Source organism: Harpia harpyja, chromosome 11 (genome assembly GCF_026419915.1).
Source record: "Harpia harpyja isolate bHarHar1 chromosome 11, bHarHar1 primary haplotype, whole genome shotgun sequence".
Classification (NCBI taxonomy): Eukaryota; Metazoa; Chordata; class Aves; order Accipitriformes; family Accipitridae; genus Harpia; species Harpia harpyja.
The window spans coordinates 23,407,467-23,429,202 of record NC_068950.1 but is presented as its reverse complement, the minus strand read 5'-3'; the positions used below and the strand labels follow the sequence as shown (position 1 = coordinate 23,429,202).

General features: G+C 39.4%; 1 protein-coding gene across 7 annotated transcripts in view; it reads right to left on the bottom strand.

Annotated features, from left to right (window-relative positions):
- The window catches only part of COL11A1 (collagen type XI alpha 1 chain), a 167,414-nt gene extending 146,979 nt beyond the window's left edge, over positions 1-20,435 (bottom strand). For 4 of the 7 annotated variants that reach the window (XM_052802285.1, XM_052802289.1, XM_052802286.1 and 1 more), the window contains exons 1-2: positions 19,939-20,435; positions 2,875-3,042 (exon numbers count right to left, since the gene is read on the bottom strand). In XM_052802285.1, coding sequence (XP_052658245.1) covers positions 2,875-3,042; positions 19,939-20,053 — 283 coding nt within the window. In that variant the 5' untranslated portion in view covers positions 20,054-20,435. The remainder of the gene's footprint in view (positions 1-2,874; positions 3,043-19,938) is intronic. The other 3 variants (XM_052802288.1, XM_052802290.1, XM_052802291.1) reach the window with 2 other exon arrangements.
- Between the last annotated feature and the right edge of the window lie 1,301 nt (positions 20,436-21,736).

The window sequence follows — 21,736 nt, the reverse complement described above, 5'->3', positions numbered from 1 at the left end:
AACATGAAAACTCTATGTATTGCTATGTATATATAGTTCTTTGACACATGTCTGGAATAGTTATTGAAGTCTTCTCAACTACTTTTAAATTTCTTGTTTACTGGTATGGTTCTATTTGAACTATAATCAAAAATAACAATAATAATTGGAGGGAAAATTGCTAGAAAAATCTTTGTATATATCTGGGTTGCCACTCCTGTCTTTCCTATATGCTTTTGTAAAAGATAACTAAGAGCATATAAACAAACAGTACAACAAAAATCCAAGCAGGTATCTTTACAATTACATAATGCCTTCCAGTGAGTGAAATCAATGCTTATTATATTCTGGAAAGTTAGAAAATATTATCAGATCCATTTTTAAAAGATGGATATATTGATGCTCCCAGCTTTTGCCATTCATAGATCCCTTTGAGCTACAGTAGCTAAAAGATACGTATACTTCCTGATGAGTTACAGGAGTTAGATGAAGGCAAGCATAGGATGCATTAGAACTTGTATTGTTTAGCTAAAATGATGTCTCACAATTTGGTCTTATCTGGGCTATCTTCTGTAGTCTTTCCACTACTACAGAGTGTGAGTGAGTAATGCTTCTTTATTTGTCTCCTGCCCACAGAAGTGTTACAACAGATTGGTAAAATCAAGCAAACTCATTGCAGTTGTAAAGCAGAAACTGAAAGCATTAATAAGAAGAGCACCTAAATTAAGGCAGTCAAAGGCTCTAGAAATTTAGATGTCAGCCAACAACATGAGGTACTTATTTGTTCTGGCATTCAAGAATCATATGAACAGTTATTACTGCAGCTGCCAAATCTCTTTATGCTACGATTTGATTCATGAATAAGTGCAAGACAACCCAAGCTCTCAGACTTCCAGCTCTAGACTCTCAGGCTTTGATTTAGCAGAAGGTGCTTGTACTGTTCTAAACTTTCAAAAATACCAGTGATTCCAAGTCAATTTAATCTTCTGTCCAGTTGTATTTCAATGCTCATTTAAAGTTTTTTGTTGTACCACGTGGCTTTAGTGACACACATTGTAAAACTCAGAATATAAATGTGCCAACTTATTACACTGTGCAACTTGTGCAGTTTTTCAATACAATGGATCATTTTTGTATTTTTTAAAGAAAGAGCAGCCCATATTCTGCTAACCTTACTTAGGTGAAGTAGTAATTAATTATACACATAGTCACACTAATATCAGCAAAACATTGTAGACTGTAATGTGCCATTCAGTGAATGATATTTTCAGCTGGATAGCTCTGTTAACTATATGCATCTTAGTTGAGAGGATATATTAAAAACTGAAGAACTGTGTTAAAAAATAATATAGATATTATATCTGTAGTGAATTTTGCTTTGATCTTCTTCCATGAACAAAAAAGTAGACTGATGAGTTAAGTGGACATATAAGTTATGCTTGAACTGTGTATAGCCGTTTCCCATGTTGCTCTGGGAACACATTATTATTACAAAATAATGTTCCACGCTCTTATAGATCTTGGATGATATCTACATGATTGCTACTTTGAAAGACAAAAAGGGAAGTATTTTTCTTTCCCAACATGTAATCTGTATGTTTATAGAGAGACTTGTTCAAACTCTGCATGATGTATCAAAGCAGAAAAATTAAATGTTCCTTGATTTTCGTTTTTAATATTCTTATGATCATTTTCCTCAACAGTTTGGGTCAAGTGACAAGTGACAGCAAAATGATGGAATAAAAGTCTCTTCTCAACATCTGAAGAATCTTTTCCAAATTGTGATTATTTCATTCTAGAGAAATTTGAGAGAAGATGAAATCACATTACCTGCTATCCACAACTAGCCTTGTTTGTTTAGTCCCCCAAATACCCAGATACTCTTAGTTAATTCTTAACAGATGGTACTTCTGGGAATGATTTCACAATGGCTAACCACAACTCATTTCTACCACTGCAGCATTACTCCAGGAAGTACTGCTTTTAAATGGACTGAAACTGGAGGAAACTTGCCAAAGCCACCAAATAAGCTTTCCATTAGACAGCATCGTGAAAGAACAGGTAATATGGCTTACAGACCAATTCTGCCAGTGACACAGAATTTGATTAAGAGCTTTTTAACTGAAGGCAATAAAAACTGATTCATTCAGTGGATAAAGAGCATGTCCTGTCATCTGTATGCAGGCCCAGCTCTAGGGATATGTAGTGGGTTGACCCTGGCTGGATGCCAGCTGCCCACCAAAGCCGCTCTATCACTCCCCCTTCTTAACTGGACAGGGGGGAGAAAATATAACAAAAGGCTCGTGGGTCAAGATAAGGACAGTTTAATAAACTGAAAGCCAAGGTCGCGCGCAAAAGCAAAGAAAAACAAATGATATTATTCTCTACTTCCCGTCAGCAGGCAATGTCTAGCCACTTCCTGGGAAGCAGGGCTTCAGTACGCGTAGTTGTTGCTCCGGAAGACAAAAATGCCCCCCTTCAGTCTCCCTTTACTTAGCTTTTATATCTGAGCTGACGTCATATGGTATGGAATATCTGTTTGGTTAGTTTAGGTCAGCTGTCCTGGTTATGTCCCCTCCCGAGATCTCGCCCTGCCCCAGCCTGCCGTTGAGCGGGGGGCAAAAATGTTGGAGAGACAGCCTTGATGCTGTGCCAGCACTGCTCAGCAGTAGCCAAAACACTGGTGTGTTATCAACACCTTTCTAGCTACTGATGCAGAGCACAGTGCTATGAGGGCTGCTATGGGGAGTATTAACTCCATCTCAGCCAGACCCAATACAGTATAACAGAATTGTTTTGTGGTATTGATGATGGACTGCATGCTGCGCTTTAGTTACCATAAAAACATAGGCAGTAAGATAATCTACCAAAGTAATAGCTTTCTGACAATCTTACCTGGGTACAGCTGCTTTGTTGGGGCACTCAGCTGTGCAGTTTTTGAAACTCTGTAGGCAACATCTGATCCTTTTGAATCCCTCCTGTTTGTGCAAAATCCTGCTGTTCTTGATACTCCTTCTGGTGAATTGTGAAATTCTAATGCTTTTAGCACATCAACGGGTTCAGCTGGCAAAGGAAAAAAAAAACAACAAAAAGAATTACTCATCCTGCATCTCTACAGTATGCAGCCTCTAAAAAGGATATTAATTTCATTGCAAAAGTATATGTGTAATCATAGCAGTAGCTGCATCCTATTTTGATTTATTGCAGATTACTCCTACACCAGAATTTTATTTTAAGAGGATTATTCATTTTTAAATATATGAGTTCATCACATCCAATGTAATTGTTATGATCAAATTTTCAAACTACTTGACTAGACTGAAAATCACTGTTTCCCAAATGCAGAGAAACTTGGTGATTGAAACTTACAACACATTCTTTTAATGCGTGATTTCTAAGAAGCAGAACTGATTTTAAAAGTGCACAAAAGTATCAGAAGCATTCAGCTACAAATAATCCACTATCAGAAACTCGTCTGTTGCTAACATTAAAATATATTCTGATTACATATGATTGCTTTCTCAGACAAAAGGTTATAAGAAAGAAGCTAATCTTGTTTCTCATTGAGTTAGAGAAAGAAAAATGTACCTGCTTTGCCTGCAAGGAGTCAATGGACTGAATCACAATCTTTCATTATTTCCAAGTTAAAATTCAAATGGACTTGATTTGTACTTTAGAGCCCAAGTACAATCAGGTTGCATTTATGCTCAGTGTCTAACAATTTAAAGTTGAAATCCAGAGCTGCTATTGCACTGATATTCATACTTTTTTTTTTTAGAGATATATATATATATATATAAATAAAAAGGCCAACAACAAAGCTTCGATCTATAAAAGTTCACCATGGCAAAAGGGCCAAGTACAGAATGGACAAGCACTTCAACAGAGGCAGTGAGAGAATACAGTTTGCCTACTGTATATCTTTTCTCTTAGAAAAAAATAAGGTGTTCATTCTCATACTCCCTACAGATCATGGCTTCAGTAATTTATATTTTTGAGAGGAAACAGAATTTCAACAGACCATTTTTTCACTTGGACTATTCTGCATTTTTTATGTTGGCAAACTCATAACCACTTTACCTAGAAAGACAAAGTTTTACATGGCTTTCAGTGTTAAAGCTGAGAAATGTGTTTGGTAAATCTGACCCTTCTTCATGTTTTTGAACTGCACTGTGGCATTAACTATAGCTAATTTATTTTCTTATGTGTCAACAAATATCAACTTAAGGCCCAAAATTCACTGTGTGCAAATATTCAACTATTTGAACAACTATTTGCAAGCAACAAGTGAAAGAGTGTAAAAACATAGGCAAAGTGGTATTCTAATTACACTCACTGATAGAAACATATCTACCTTTTTCTTACTATTTGTACAGTTCTAGGCAGTGATACTATTTTTTTTTTGTCACTGTAGTATCTCAGAAGTCACGTTAGTGTATTCACTATCAATAACAGATGTGAACAAAGTTAAGTTTAACCAGCTCATCCTATTCATCTCTTGGCATTGCCAAATATGAAGAACTCAACTTTGTGGTTAAACCTATCTTTGAATAACATGAAAAGTATATTCTTTAAAAACAAAATCTGAGGTTTTCTCAGCCTAGAATGCACATAACTTGTCTTAAAATATATTCAGAAGAAAATGCTTGTAAGCGTCTTTAATTTTTTTTCACATCCTGCAACTTCTCATTTCCTTTTTCCATCAGATCATGTTATCAAATATAAACCCAACAGCTAATGTTTGTTGCAAGCTAATACATTTTGAATGAATGCTACAGTATACACCTGAATTTACTTAAAAACTACATACCCTGCAGATTCAAGAAATTATGTTTAAATATTCTAAAAAGAAAAGTTTCAATAGCATGCAAATTCTGAAACAGTCTTACCTCTCTGTTAAGTACTGACTAAATGATTTTAATGGATATAATGTATTCTCTATAGGTATTCAACACAATTCTAAAATTACTACCATACTGAAGGAACTGCCACACTTTTTTTCTGGTAACTGATGGCTATTTTTGCAGTACCTATAATAATTTGAACCAGTAAAGTAATGTAGAACCAGTCACTGGAAATATTAGTAAAAATTCCAAGTCGCTGTATAAGTCAACCACTGCTACATTCCTTTTTCCTTTTCTCTATTCTATAATTTATACCAGATTCTTCATTATTTTTTTGAATAATGGCTGTTCTTTGCCTGGCTAACTGGGAGAGTATTCACCCATAAACAAGATTATTCATTACTCCCTGCTAGTTCTGCTGCTAAAAAGCTTCCAGACAAGAAACAGAATAATAATAGAAGAGAACAATCTGCAAACCACAAACTCCAAATAATAAGAACAAACATTTTGTTAATAGTCCATAGATGACATTTATTTCTGCAAACTGTGACTCACAAAATGTAAATAGCAAAAACATTAGTCAGTTTACAAGGATTTCTAGAAATGTAACTTGTCATAGAAACGACAAGTTACATGAAGTAACTTACGCAAAAGAGACAATTAGTCTATCTCCAGATATAATATGGCTGACTTACTAAATATTTACAGATCACAAGTAGCAGAAACTGCTTCCCTAATTTATATAAAAGATTTCAGATAGCCACTCCAACCAATAGTTAAAAAGTAAAGAAGTTCTTTAGAAGTCTTTAGATAAACCAGGCAGGAATATATAAGGTTTAATATACTTCTTTAAAAAAATTTGCTTTTGATAGAAACCTACATATCATTCAGTCTATGAAATAAACAGGCTGAGTTTGTGCCTCTTCCTCATAAATGTTTTTGCAACATTCTTGTGTGTGTCATTATTTAACCCAGGCTTGACTCTTACCAAATGTCCAGATTAGGATGCAACCAATCCTATATTTCAGCTGGGAGGTAGCAGGCCTGGAAGTCTCCTCACAGCTGTTATTGCCACCTCCCAGCTGCAAACAGGGCTTACTGTGTAAAGCACTTCTCCCCTACACTCCTCCTGTGTCATGCATAGGGCTACCACATATTGGGGTTTCTGCAGGAACACCCTCTTTTTGCTAGTGGAAATTTTGTCTCAGTGAATTCCAGGATTTTTATTTACATTTTCTGGGACTATGGCAACCTAGCTGGAGCAAGTGTTCAGCAGCCCTGACCAGGCTGCCATGACATTAGTCTCAAAATTCTTGATGAGTCCACTGTGCCTGTTCAGATGATCTGCTCAATGCCTCTACAGAAAGCACTAGACACAGTTGCTCTCAATATGCCACAAAGCACACACACGTAGGAATCCACTCAAAAATAAACAGCTCTTGAAAAACAGCAGTGTAAACCAGCAGTGTTTAGATCCTAACTGGTTAGAGCTGTCCTGTTTGAAGTATAAAAGACGATGAGAAGTCCTTGCACAGTCAACACTGGCCTGCTTAGAAGACTGGGGTGGAGAGGTAGGAAGACAACTCACAGAGTCAGGGAAGAGCATAGTCTGGAAGCTATCAGCTGAAACTGTGGCTTCTCTCTGCCAGTTTCTGTAGGTTCTGCAGTGCTCAGTGTCACTGTATCCTGGGAGCTTCAGCTCTTCCTGAAAACTGCCTCTTCTCTAGCATTCTGCTCCCACACAATTTCTGGGAATGGTTAAGAAATAGCCAGAAACAGCACCACTGCTAAGGCCATGCAGTTTGCCTGTTTCCATGGTCCACAAATTAAGATTACAACTTGTATTTATATAAAGCAACATTAATGTAACCCATATATTGGCAGATCTAGGGTCTCTCACAAGAATTTCCTTAGAGTGCATAAAGCAGCTTGCCTAAATGATTTTACCTTCTAGTCTAATTTTCTTGGATAGTTTTCTCATAAGAGAAGTAAAGAAAACTGCAAATTAATGATATATGATGTAACGCTTTTGCATCCTTCCAATTTGGTGCTAAGATTTAAGATGGCAAGGAAATAACCAACAAATAAGTGTCATGCAAACAGCTCCATTCAGCAGTTCTTGGGGTGCAGTTAATGCTCGTTATGAAACTTTGACATCAGCTTTGAAAACTCAACTCTGTTTGCCATGGCAAATTTGACAAAATACAAGAACCAGACCCTAAAAGTGGGTCCTTTCATGCAGGTGTTTATGGCCACACTGCACTGCTGCTTGAAGGCCACCTCCTGCAGGCAAGCCAGACAAAGCCACAAGATAACCCTTTGAAAAGAAGCCTGTGTTCATCAGGGCAAGCCTGCATTTTTCAGATTAAGCTCTCCTGAGTTTCAGACTGCAATAAAAAAGCAAGTTTCCACTGTGCTACTTTTCCACTGATGGAGAACAAACTGCAAGAGATCATTCTTCTCCCTAAATATTATAGTGCAAAGTTCGACAGCGTATGTCCTTGATTCAAAAATGTTCAGAGAGACATGTGCGACTTTCACTGCCACTAACAGACTACACAGTAGTAGCCAGAGGAGAAGTGTTTAAAAGTGCTGGGATTTCTGGAATGGTGAGAAGAATTCTTAAAAAATCCCTTTTTAGAACACAGAATTGTGTGAGATGGGAACCCGAGTGCCCTAGTATCTTTCAAGACACCAAACTGTCAATCATTTAGCTCCAGCATAAGTTTTTGTTTTTCAAACATAAAGAAGGTAAAGCACAAAAAAAAAAAAAAAAAAAATTAGTGGTGTAACATCTCAAGACCTGAAATAACTTGTAACTTGCAATATTTAAAATTGTAGAGCCAAATTCTGGTCTTCATTACTGTGCTGTGACTGAAGTACATCCATTCACTCAATGAGCTTTCCATATTTGTAGTGGTATGGATAAGAAAGAACATTTACTCTAGAGCATTTCATATTAAATATAACTCCAAACCCATATTTAATCTTCCTTTGCTTTCCCTTTATCTTTCTTCCACAGGAACTAAATAGGAACCTTAGGGGAAAAAAAAAAAGACAGATTGACAGAAATATAAAATCTTCTAAGCTACTTTAAATAGTACTAAAATATGTGTAAAAGCATGCTAACTAAGAAGAAGAAAGGAAAAAAAACTTCTGTCAGCATATCTCTGCTGGAAATTAAAAGGATTCAATAGAGTTAAGTAGTTATAAACTGGAAACTAGATCACACGTTTACACTGCCAGGCCAGGACAGAATATCAGGAGTGAATTACATGAGAGAAACTTCATGTTTTTTCTATTTGTTTGGAGAGGAGGAAAATGCATATAAAAACTGACTTCCACTTTTGGTTAGTATTTTCAAGCCTAGGCTTCCTGTATATACAATGATACATTTATTTTAAAGGCTATGACAATGCATTTTATTCAATGAATTAATAACCACATCTTTCAAAAATATAATGCAATTACAGATTGAAAAAGAACCTCTGTAAAAATCTAGACTACATTTTGATCATACATTCACAGTTAAAAATATCATAGCTTTCATTTCATTCCACAATATCTAAATTGAAATAATATCTGTGATATATCATTCCCATTAATATTGATACTACACATATGGATCAAATTCTCGTGCCTTTATATTGCATTATACCTAACAACTACTGCCATTGTTCAATGTGATTTCTTCTGGAGTTAAGTAGAAGCTGGTGAAAACAGCAGATTCATTTCTGATAGGTTATAATGTCATAAATATAAACAGCACTTCTTATACAAGATCAGAGGACTTGCTTCCTTCACTTTGACTTCCCGATACATTTGAGCTGGAATCTATTATGTAATATGGCTCTTCCTCTCTCTTGGTGGAAACTGTCCATGGAAGAGGTTCCCAGGGACCACAACAATACAGGTTATGATATCAGAGAAACGAGGGACTGAGAAACTGTACAACAATGCAGAAACTGAAACCATTTGGACACACAGTCTGTGCTGATGACTTATTCAATATGTAACATCAAGCCTCCTTGTCTTAAGGATGATCTTAGTTTTCAGTATAAATGCTTAGCATTTCCACATCTCTCTATGGGAATGTTTCTTGTAGGTCACCACATAAACCTAGCTAAAAGGATATACATTACAAGACAGGGACAAGTTGTATCAAATGAAGAAAATTTGCATTGGAATGGCCAGGTCTGGTTCATAACCTATGGATTCATTTAAATGTAGATGGTAATTAAATGCATGGTGGTTAATCGTATCTTCTTAGTTTATAAAATATGTATCCTGTCTGTAACTGAGATCATGGCAAACAATATCTTAGTAATAGGCAATAAAATTTCTTGTTTGTGCTTCAGCAGCCACCATCAAAATTCTGCATTGTGATAAAGCCCATCTGACCCTCCAAAGGCAAACTGTACAGAACACAAAAAAGATGGATCAACTGTGCACCTAACGGCAGCAATGTTGCCTTTGGAATTACACCAGTAGCAATCATTTTGGATAAAAGAGTAAAATCTATACATATTATCTTTCTAGTTACAATCATTTTGTAAGGTTAATTATCTTTATTTTAATGACTTTGCATTTATGAAAATGTTTTGATTTACAACAGATGCTTTTTTACAATTTTCTAGCTACTGACCAACTGCAGCAATGATCCAAAACCAAAAGCTCTTCTTCATATAGGCTTACTCAAATTGCATAGGTTTACTGAAATCAATGTAGTGAGTGGCATTAATGTAAATGCTAGGTATGTAAATGTTAGGACATTAACACACACTGAAAATAGAGCTGTATTGTTTCACACAAGTAGAATGTTCTGTCCCATATCACTCTAAGCAGCTAATGTGTATGTTTCAATAAATTTACACTTAAGTATATGAAACACTTGAGCTCCTGTTTCTTAGCACACATTTCAGCTTCCACTCACAGTATCTTACTAGTAATTTAAGTCTGTTGCTGTCACAAATCAATTGACAAATTCTGTATCAGATTTATTTCATTGATCGAAAATGACCTGGACACTCTGTTACTAGGAATTTTTTTATCTGCAGAAGAAAAAAAATTCTGCATACTTGTGAGTGCTTCCTCAGAAATTCTTTTTTAATGTGTATAGGCTAATTGGTTATCAGATAGGTTTCTAACCATCCTTTCCTACATAAAGCTGTATTGAGAAACAGTTTATAGGTCAGTTCCATGAGTGGCTACAATTCCACACTACAGTGGATCTTACTCAGTATTTCATGTCTTACTCAGATCTTAAGAGGTCAAACATATAGAGTGATCCTACCACAGATGCATGCAGTGGTCCTCAGTAGACTTGGAATACATGCAGATTGGACAGGTATTATTCAGTGAATTGAGAGTTCTTTTGAGTGAATTTGATTATCCCTTAAGAGAGAACCAAAGAAGCCAGAATGGACAACTGTCCTTCTTAACTAGAAGGTCCCATACCTTGAGTTTTATTCTATTCTACACAGAACGTACTGCAAGCCACTTAGAAGCTGCAGTGAGAAATTAATATAGCCCTGAACCTTTTTAGATAGGCTATACCAAACCTGACATCTATTATCTTTCTATAAACTGTACAGCAAAGCATTTTTAGCTGCAGTTAAAGGTGCTAGTGACTAAGGACCAAACAGTTCAAGACAGACTTTTACTGAAGATAGGGTATACAGAGGAAACTATCATCTGTATTTTCAGAAGGAAGGACTTCACTGTCAGGCCTCGAAGTGAAACTCTCCAGGACTGACAGGAAAGTGACTGTGGTGGCAACTTCTGGCTACAAAATTCATTCCCATAAGAAATTGTTCAGGGGATGACTCATTTAGACGAAAATATTTTTCTTTCTGTTCAAATGCCTAATAAAGCATAGAAGTTGAAATCCTATTATATTTAGATTTTGGTCTGGTAACTCCTGGGTCTTAGTCTCTCAATTTTATGAGAGAGTTCAGGCACGATGATCCTTCCCTATTTAAAGGCTATGTTCACCTACATAATTTACAAGATGCTCCCAGATTGCATACCGGAGGACATACTTTAAATGCAAATAATAACAAAACTCAAGGGGAAAAAAGCCAGTATTCTCTACTTTACAGATACACCTTAGCAAACTGAGTGTGCAACTGTTTGCTATACTGTTAATAAATTTGGCAGCTGTGGCTCTTCCTTTTTCAGATATAGTAAACCGTCTTTTTATTATAAGCAGTCTTATATATTTTTCAGATATAATAAACAGATAACTTCTCGAGTTATCGTAATTCTTCAGCAACACCCTTCTTTTGATTAATGTGGAAGTGAAAATTTATCAGTAATGACTCCACCAATAGCCTGTAAGAGTTACAATCAATAACTCGTAATTGGTGAGATACAACCCTGGAGTAGAAAAGAGCTTAATTTGCCCCAGTAAAAAGCATTATCTGAGAAATTTAAGAAGACTAATGTTTCTAAATTACTATCATTTTACTTCATATTTTTCCATGGAAATATGTTTCATTCTGCCAGTAATCTGTTCCAATGGAACCACCACAAAACTAAAACTTCAGTGTTGAAACATTAATCTTCAGTTCTAAATGGAGTGGTTTTTTAAAGTTTAGTCCAGTTTTATTTCACTGTGACAGATCATTTAAAGAGTAGAAGCTATTATAGCCTGGTAGGCTAAAATATGCATATTTGGTGGGTACTGATGAAGGAACTCCTTATATCTGTGGACAAGACTTTCAAAATAGGCTACCTATGGTTAGATTTCTAGGTACATATTTAGGAACTTAAATAGAAGGTACTGCTGCTCCACAGTTTTTTGAAACTATGCTACCTATTAAAGGCATAATAGCCTACAGTTATTTAGCTTATTTACTTTTCTTAAAATTTTGAATCTTCATAGCTGTAAGTGCTCATTCTAAGGGCTCTCCGTGTATTCTATAGGTGAGTAAAGGTAAAAACTACTATGATGAAGGTTTCTAACTGACACTCATTTGACGGTCCAAGTCTTAATGAGTGTAAGAGGTGAAAATATTTTCATGAACAAGAAGAACTCATATGAACGTGTAACTAGTCTTCAGTTTCTGCTGTTAACCTCTCAGAACAGTGCTGTCAGGCCAGAAGAAGGGAGAAAAGTTATTCTTTTAAAAACAGTCTTAAATACAGATTGTGTCAAAGTTCTTTTACATAGGTCTATTTTAGCTACCATTTGCCAAGCTGTTTCAACAGTTCTCCTACTGTGAAACCTGATAACTTTTCCCCTCCTTGCATTCCTTCTCCCAGATTATTAGTCCAGTTTCCGATTCTATCAACAATTAGCAAGCAGTTTAATTTACCAGCTAGACCTAAGTTTGCTAGAGCAGAAAGAGTAGTGAATGCTGCCACTTTGCCAAATTATCAGTAAGGAAATCTTTACTAGCAGTGTTAGAATCTGGATTTGTTAAACTGTTAGTTTGTTGACCTTTAGGATACAAGACCCATCTATTACCAGAAATCTGTTCTATTTCTAATGTGGTAGGAATATTTTTGTTCTTATTTTACCCTTATGCACTTTTACTTATTGTGGGCAGCTATGATGGGTATCCTTTAAAAACAGAAATACATATAATTATTATTTTCTGTACTTACTAACTTACTGTGTCTTCATCTGTTAAGCATTAATCCAGGGGTAAACATCGAAAAGCAGGAATTCAAAAGCATGTTATGCCCAAAATGCTTCATTGAGCTTACCAGTTCTTAGAAAGGACTCTACTGCCTTCCCACTGCAGGCTCTGGTGTCTGTATCCCAAGCAATGATTCCCTGCAGTTCTGCCATAGGTGTCTAAGCACTAGAAAAGGATCAGGCACTCTTCTGTCCTTAGCATTTCCTACTGGCTAGCTCTGGGCAGATCTGCACTTCCCACAGGCTTTTGGGATTGGCAGTCTGAGAATCGCCTGTCTCGCAACTCTCTACTGAGAGCTCAGACACGTTAACAGAAGACTGTTCTGGGAGCAGGCATCAAAAGCATCTGTTCTGCAAGTGTCCTTTGTGAAGGTTCCTATACTTTTCATAGATGTTAACCAAAGGGCTTTACAGAATTGGATAATATGAACTCTCTGTTTTCTGGGCTGCAAAACTGAGTTACAGAGCATCTTCTAGGTACAAAAATGAAACCAATTAAGCTGCCTAAAGTAATTACATAGTGCTCCTGAAAATCAACCTGTTTTTTTCTAGGTACCTAAATATAAATTTATGAGATTAACTGAATAGATATTGCCCATGTATATATTTCTAGAGACATACTTCAAGGTTGATTTACCTGTTAAAAATATTCCTACATGTTAGCTTTTAGATGAATTATGTAATTGGGATCTTGGCTGGTGACAATTTTAGAAGAAGGTGTTATTGCAGTAATTTCATATTTAATGATTACAAGAACTAGAGATTATCCAGATGCGTACAGGAATGCTTTAACTGGCCTATGATTGACTATTTCACCAACAGAGGCTCGTGTAGAACTGCTCAGAACTGGCTACGTTTCCACACCAGTTATTTGAAAATTTTTCATTGACTTCCTATGCCACAAAATTTGCTAAATACATAATAGTATTTCAAAGACAATAAAGACAGTCTATGCATATATGGGATGCATTTTTGATACTCACCAAGTACTAACTATATCTCTTTTTAAAGACCAATCTCTAACACTCATACAGTAAAAAAGAAAAACAAACACTAAAAAACCTCTTAAACCCCATATTGAAACCAGTGGAAAACCTGCCTATATACAACTACACACTCAGATCTTTAATAAGCTTAGCTTGCAGGCTTATTTATTTACTGGAAATAATCAGCAAAAAATAGAATAGTTATTTCTGGTTTCTGTTACATTGCACAATTCTGGAGTGTAACCTAGATTTTGAGATTGACATTTCATATTTGCTCTATATATTTTGCCACAAAACTTGACTTCTTTACTACTGAAAACCTTCTTTGAGACTAGATAGGTTGTACTTTTATCACTTGTTCAGCAACATTGACTACAGTCAAGCACTAAAGACCTGATCCTAATTCCATAAAATGTTTCACTTGTTACCCACAAAAGATTGGGCTAGTTCATCATCTGGTGCAGACCTGTATTGATCTATCAGTTTACAATATTTTAACAACTGTCTCAATACTTCTGTGGAGTTATTCCTGTTTTACACCACAGTAGATTATATCAGAACTGCAGTCCAAGTGCCTAACTATGTTGAGGCCTCTGCTAAGATTTAAAAAGTTCTTTTTGTACAGACAGTGGAGACAGTACTTCCAACTGTGAAAATCAGCAAAACAAGTATTAAATTCTTGGAGTATCCTGTTTCTTTTACCATATCAAAAAAAGACACAGTCTAAAAATGGTCACTGCTACAGGAAGAGACAAGGTGTTCCCTCAGCAATTAAGCATGGAAGAAGTCAAGCCCACTTAAAAGCTTTGTCAGTCAAGGTATTTATTCAGAAATAATCCCAATAGACTTCAAAAACATCTTCTAATAAATGGGAGTTTTCAAATGTGGAACATTTGTACATTTTTCAGCAATAAGCATAGAAAAAATGCAAAACACAGCTAAGCACAAGATTTACAGATGGTGCCATTTAAAGTAACCCTATTTAATTTGATAGGGAAACAACTAAATGATTTTTTTAAATCATACAACTAAAAACTTTCACCATACTTTCACTGATGTTGAGGTATTATCTCCCTTCTGAGAGCAATGCAAGGAAATCAGACCCAATTCTGTATCCTACTGATATTAGCAGGAATTCCACTTAAGCAGACAGCAAAGTTGTAAAACCTTGAATTTTATTTTTTTAATAAACTATGAATGTTTGACAACCTATCAGCTTACTATGATAATTTGGGTAAATACACAGGTAAGGGACAGAGTAGGTAAAACTTAGACTACAGTAATACTTTAACAATGTGACCATAATTTGACTCATAACTAAGTTAATTCATATTACAGATAAAGCTTAGCTGCCAGTGACATTATTCACAGCACAATCAGGATCTTCATTTTTTTAATCATTATTTATAATACATCTTTCAATTTGTTTTGCAGCAAACACTTTACTTCCATAATATCAGCTCTGCCAAATAACTTCTATTTCACATACTGTATGCATTAACACTTTGACATACAGTGAAGTCCCAGACCTAGAATTTATAAAGGTTTTTACAACCCCTTATGTGTGATAATGTGCTAAAAAGAATTTAAGTTCTGCCAGATTTTACTACTATTGTAATAATAGGGTCAACAATTAATCCTTACATTTACAGTCTGTAAACTTGGTATTTAATACTGAGTAGTACAGTTATAAGCCCTTGCAACAAGCATGTGTGTTCACCTAATTCCTTTTAAGCCACTGCTCTCTATTGTGTCCATCCAGAGGGCAAATCTTTATCACTGCATGAGATTTCACATTCTTAGAACATTAGAGATTTCTCCAAAGCTCTGCTTAATTTATTCCCCCCTATTATCAACAAATACTCAGAACCTATTATCAACAAATACTCAGAACAACAATAAATTAACCAATGCTGGGAGGATTTCTTCTGAAAAGAAGCAGAGTGTTCTACAGAGAAAAGAAAAGCAACTTCTTAATCTTGCTGGCAGATGGAAACCCTACTGTTCACCACTGTACAAAACAAATCCGGGAGAGACATAATTGCTCCAGTGTGTTTTAGGTATAACTTCACTTCAGTAGTAATGTCATGGCTCTTTTATTATGCTGCAACCTTGTTAGAATTAAGGGCCCTATTTGGAGGAGACCAAATAACTTTGGGCAAGACAATTGTGCAACTGCGTATGACAACTTCTTTCCTACATTTTACAACTGCTACAGACACCAATTTTACCAGCAATGTTTTTCTTCTTTTTTTTTTTTTTTGTAATCAGAAAACACCGTAGCACCAGGAAAGGTTTTATATCAAAGATTATTTTTTCTAGTGACATTCCTATAGCAGGTGCTAGGCACAGAGATCATTTCAAGCCAAAACCACTGAATATTTGAACATTTGTGGGTATTCTATATGTACTTATATACAGTTACATTTGTCAAGATATACACAAAACTGAAGTTGAGAAACTTCTTTTCTGCAGGGCTAGTAAAAAGACATAGTTTCCTGCAGCCTGAATAGTCCTGTCTGGGATCCTTGTGAAGTCTCCTTCTAAAGTAAATGCAAAGATTCATGCTCTAGAGAATCTACAACACATACCAGTCATTTTTCTGTGTCAGATGTCTGCTGCTGAAGCTGAAATAATTATTTTACCTTAGAAACAATTTAAAAAATCTAAATTATATAGCAAAACAGACATATACTTGCAGGTCTCTCTTGCACTATACTGGGAAGACTGGACCATTTCACCTGGTGATCCCTGGGACTCAGAAAAACTTCAGCTAGGACCACTAGCTGAATCTAGTGAAATCACCCTTCGTTTAATCACTTTTGCTCGCTTTGTGAATACTCATCTGAGAAACCCCTGTATGTCCTCTGTTTCTGAAGGTTAATGGCATTTTGTTAAACTCAAATTAGCACACAAGACTATTTCACTGTAAAATGAAGGAACAACAAAAACGTTTATATTCTTTTTCAACCTTAAAAGTGAATTGATCAGTTAAAATCAAAAGTGCTTTACATCACTAACAGTTCTGAGAAGAGATTCATACTTTTCTAGTTTAAAACACCTTTTTGTACAAGTTTAGACTAGCCAGATACATTAAACAGTTTTCATTCAAGAAACAGATCTGTATCTTCCCAGTGTAACTTACTAAGCAATTACAAACAAGTAACAGTGTTAAGTGTGCATCCACAAAGAAAACTCTCCTTTTGCCATCACTAGTGGGCCCAGTTCTGCATTCCTTCTGCACCTAGAACTCCCACTAGTTTCCAAGCCTGTGTGTGGGAAGTACAAGGAACCTTTGTATTTCCTAAGATGACTGTAAAAAGTATCTATTCTATATTAGAAACAAATCTGCTTGTCGCTTACAGAAGGTCCAAAGTGTATTTTCTATATATAGCTTCATAGCCTCATTTTCAGTAAGGATTCTTAAATCTTTTTGCACTCAGATTGAGAGCTGGATTTCCATTTGCTTGAAAAAAACTCATAAATAATAAAAAGACTGATTTTTCATTTCTTGCCCATGAAATTTAAATCAGCATCACAATAGTGCATTGATGCCAGGCTCTTACAAAAAATTTATAGTGTTGAAGCCATGCCATTTTGACTAAATGAGTTTATTCATTCCAAACACATTACCAACAGATTAAGTATTAAAGGTGAGGAAGGGGAAAGGAAATCAAAGGATGTCTTTTAAAATACTGAATTTTGTTTGCTTTAGCCAAGTCATAAAGCAAAAGTATTTTCTAAAAGGAGCTGCTTAAGAGCTGGTGGGCACTGAGCTGACCAAATATGAGTCACTAGTTTTCCCATTCAGTTGCTTCTCACTTCTGTAACTTTTTCTGCCTAAAGAAGAAATAACTCAAGAGCTCAATCAAATCTTCGCACCCCCTTTCTTGGTACTATGAAAGACACCTCATACTTCTCTTTCCCTTTTGTGTTAAATAAAGAGCCTTGAAAAAAAGTCAAGAATTTTAGGAATCTTTTGAGGTTTCTCTATATGGAATGGATTCTGTTGTCTTAAAAAGAAGTCACTGCTATATGAGTAACACTTTATATGAATACACCATTTCTTTACATAGGGATATGTAATTTTCTTTACATAGGGGTAGTTTATGAAAAGTCGGTTGAAGAATATAGCATTTAATTTAACAGAGTTTATAAGGGCAATGATTCATATTTTACCCAGCACTGTCATTTAAGTCATGTTGCTTACCTGCTGCAGTACGCTACTTTATTTTATTCCTCAATATTTTCCCTCTCCTACTTTCAAATATGAATCATTATGTCCTATTTTATCTTTTAACTACTTTAAATAAGATTAGAATACATAAAAGATGATTCAGAAATATGTCCCTTGTACTCTGTTAGGGAAATTAGGTCAAATTCTACTCCCTCTGTAGTCAATGGAAAAACTCTTGCTGACTTCAATAACAGATCAAGCCCTAAACACACACCTCCCTGTAGTTTCTAAGCAAATGGCATACTGTATTTCAGAAAAGTTCAAGAAGTAAGTTCTTTTCAGAATGCTTCTACAAACACAAGAAGCCAGTAGTTTTATGTTTCTGAAATGTCCTTTACACATAAGGCTAGAGGGAAAGATTTTTAATATAGCTTTTTAATTTTTAATAGAGTTACCAAAACCAAATTAGTCTGCCTAATGTTGCTGAATGTATTTCAGTAAGTACCAGATAACTTGTGTTGATTTTTCCTGGGCTGCTTGGGTTTAGATTTTCTTTTAATTTTTCATTTGCATCCAACCCATTATGTAAAGATAATCTACATAAATCCTACTTAATTAAGTCAGTTCTACTGTGAATGGTCACATGAAAAGCGGCATAAAAAAATCTATCATGCTTTTGCGAACAGTATTGCTTCTTGAAGAAGTTTAGTTTCGACACAGTAATTGAGGAGACGCATCCTGGGAGCTCTGCGAGGTTAATTCACCCTGGGTGTAACTCCACTGGGGTCCGTGGAATTGCAACAGGGATGAAATTTGACCCCTTCCAATCCCTGTCAGAAACGGGGCCAGCAGGGGGCAGAAGCCCTGATGGATCTGACACCGTCAAGCTTGTGCTCAGGTATAAAGGGCTTGAATGGAAACTGGTCACTTTACTGTGCTCCCTCCAGGACGCCTGTTAATTCAGAAAGTGGGAATTCAGATCGATAAATACCTTGTTAAAATAATAAATGCGTAAAAATTGAACCTTTCTTTTCGGCGAGTTAAACCCCTTCATGGATGTCAGACCCACAAAAAACCAAAGACCTCAATCCCAGCCAGATTGGCCCCCAGATGCGCCTGCGGACTCCGGCGGGAGGGAGGGATGGAAGGAGGGGGGAAGAGGCAGCATTTCCCCCCCTCCGTCGGGGAGGAAAGCGCTCCCGCCACCGGAGATCGTACACTGCAGCTCCGCGAAATGTGCGAGCACATCTCGAAGAGCCGGAGCGCCTCGCCGGCGCCCGGATGGGACGGCGCGGTGGGCGGCCGAGGGCTGAGCCGTGCCGGGTAGCAGTGCGGAGGGGAGAAGTGCGGGGGCCGAGAGGGGGCAGCGATTCCTTTCTGCTGAAACTGCCTGGCTCTTGTTCCCACTGCAAGTCCCGCGCGGGCTGCACCCTACCCACCAGGTCCACGGACACCTAAGGGACCACTCGACCCCCCCCCCCCCCCGCCCTGGGGAGGCTGCAAAGGGGAAAGGAGGCTAGGGACGGCGCCCCGGCTCTGACACCGCCCGTGTGGAGCCCAGCGACCGTCAGGCTGAGCCTCCCGACCCCCCCCCCCCCGCCCCGGCCCCGCCGGGGCATCTGCGGGCCCGGCGCTGCGCACACCACCTGCGGGGCGCCGCTACCGCCGGGAGCTGCTCTCCTCAACGTCTGGCAAAGGGCCCCTTCAAACCTATTTTCTCCTCCCCTTGCGTCCTGGAAAACTTTTTGCCCACCGAAACACTTTGCAAAGGGAAAAAAATAAAAAAAGCGGAGAATGGAGAAAAATGAGAGCGGAGAGCCTCCACCCCCCAACTTTCCCTTTCCTTGCCCCTCCGAGGAGAAGGCAGATACTTGTCGCTCCATTTCAGCCACAACTTGGTGAACCTGAGCAGAGTAACCACTCTCTAAGTTCAACAAAACCGAAAATCGTACGCACGCTCCACAAAACTGAGTTCAGTGCTGGAAGAAGAGAAGTCACTCTGTTCAACAAGTATTTCTTTCATCTTCCCACCCCGCCAGTGCATCCCCTTCACTGCATTAAAACCACATCCAAAGTTAAACGCTGAGGCTGAACGGGAGCCACCCCTTCGCGGCACCTGAGAGGGACGTCCCCTGCCCGCGCTGCCGGGGGCTCCCAGCGGGTCTCCGCGCCCCGAGCCGGCCCCAAGCATCGGGAGCCGCTCTGACAGGTTTCCTCTGAAACGCGGCCCCAGCCGTGCCCTGGGTCCTTCTGCCCGAGGCAGGGAGAGAGGCGACTGGACTCGCCGGCTCCCCTTTGCTTTCTTACCTCCTCTGACCTCTGCAGCCCGGAGAAGGATAGCGAAGGTGATGAGCACGGTCACAGCCGAGTCCCAGGGCCACCTTCTCGTTTTCCACCTTGTGGACCATCTCTGCATCTCCATGCTGGGCACCCACAAGTGTGAATTAAACCCGGGCGCCTTCAGTTTATATCAGCTCCGTCCTTTCCACTATATTCCCAGAGATGATTTCTCCTATAGAGCCATACGTAGTATACCAAGAGGGGGTTTCTCACTCACACACCCCTCCCTCTCTGCCCGGCCTTGCGCAGGCCCCTCCGACCCGTCCTCCCCGGCGCCCTGCCTTCAGACTGAAGGGAGATGAGGGGCTTTAATCAAAACGCAAAGAGCGCCGCATCCCCCTAAAGGCTTCATCCCGTCAGAGGGCTGGGCGAGAGGCTCCCAGGGCCACCCCTGGAGCCCAACTGACAAGCCAGCCGCCGGGCGGAGGCCAATCGCGCGGCTCCCCCGGCCGCCCACAGCACCGCCCTCCGCCTCGGCGGCGGCACACCGGCCGCTGAGCGGCCGCGAGCGTCCCGCGGCACCGCCGGCTCCCGGGACGGCGGAGAGCGGCCCTCCCGAAAGCGCTTGGGGAACGGGGAACGGCGGGGCGGGAGCGAGCCGGGGGAGGCCGCTGGGCTGCCCCGTCACCGGGACACCGCTGCCCCCTCAGTCCCGCCGCCGTCCCCCGCCCGCCCCACCACCGCGCCGCGGGCCGCGCGCGCCCGGCGCATGCGCAGTTCCGGCCGCGGCTCCCCTCGGAGCGAAGCGGAGCGGAGCGGCGGGCGGGCGGCGCGAAACGGGGATGCTTGGCGGGGAGGGAGGGATGGGCAGGGGGGCGACACTCGGGACAAGCGGAAAGGCGGGGGAGGGGGACGCCGGGTGGGGAGGGAGCGGGGGATGTTTGAGGGGGGAAATGCGCGTGAGAGGAGCCGGGGCGCTGAGGTGAAGGCCTGCTGCGGGTTGCACTCCGAAACTCTGCCTGCTAGCGTTGGTGCGGCGGCGGGTCTGGGCCCGGCGGCCCGTACCCCCTCACACCCGCTGCCAGGCGCAACTTATTCCCACACACCCTTGGGGGACCTCCGGGCACTTCGCTTTAGGGAGGCTGTAAGAAAGGAGGGAGCGGGGTGATGAAGGAAAAGCCCGCCACCAAAGAGCCATCCCCATTCCCTGCCTCACCACATCCTGGAAATCGGGGAGCAAGGTTTCACAGCTCCTCCCCGAGAAACCTCCCGCTCTCACTCGTGTCCTGCTGTCCCACGGGTGCAGCAATCGGTAATGGGGACCGACCTGCAGGTAGGTAGTGGAAACCTCTGGCAGAGCCGAGTCGTGCAGCAGGTCTGGTCGAGATTCTCCGGAGGGATCAGGTTCTGCCCTGGCTCCTCTGGGAAGTCGAAGAAAACTAGCATTGCATTTTAATAGAAGTGTATATAAAATTTTTAAAGCTTGCTGTCATTGAGATCTTTAACGCCTTACAGCACGTAATAAACATACAGTTTATCTACAAAATACGTGTCGCTTTTATATGTCAAATGAAATTTCAGAAGTGCATTTTCCTTTCCTACAGTATCTTACATTTTAAGATACCTAGCTCTTTCTGTCCTTGATTTTCTGAAATAGTTGGTATCGTTGCCATTAGATTTACAAATGAGGGGACTGAGGTGCATAGCACAGTTACATCTTAGCCACAGTAGAGCTGTGGAGCACCAAAATGCGATGTCTATCCCACTTTTCTGTATCAAAGCTTACTCCTTCAGAACTGGTCTTACAATTGTCTGTCTTAAACCC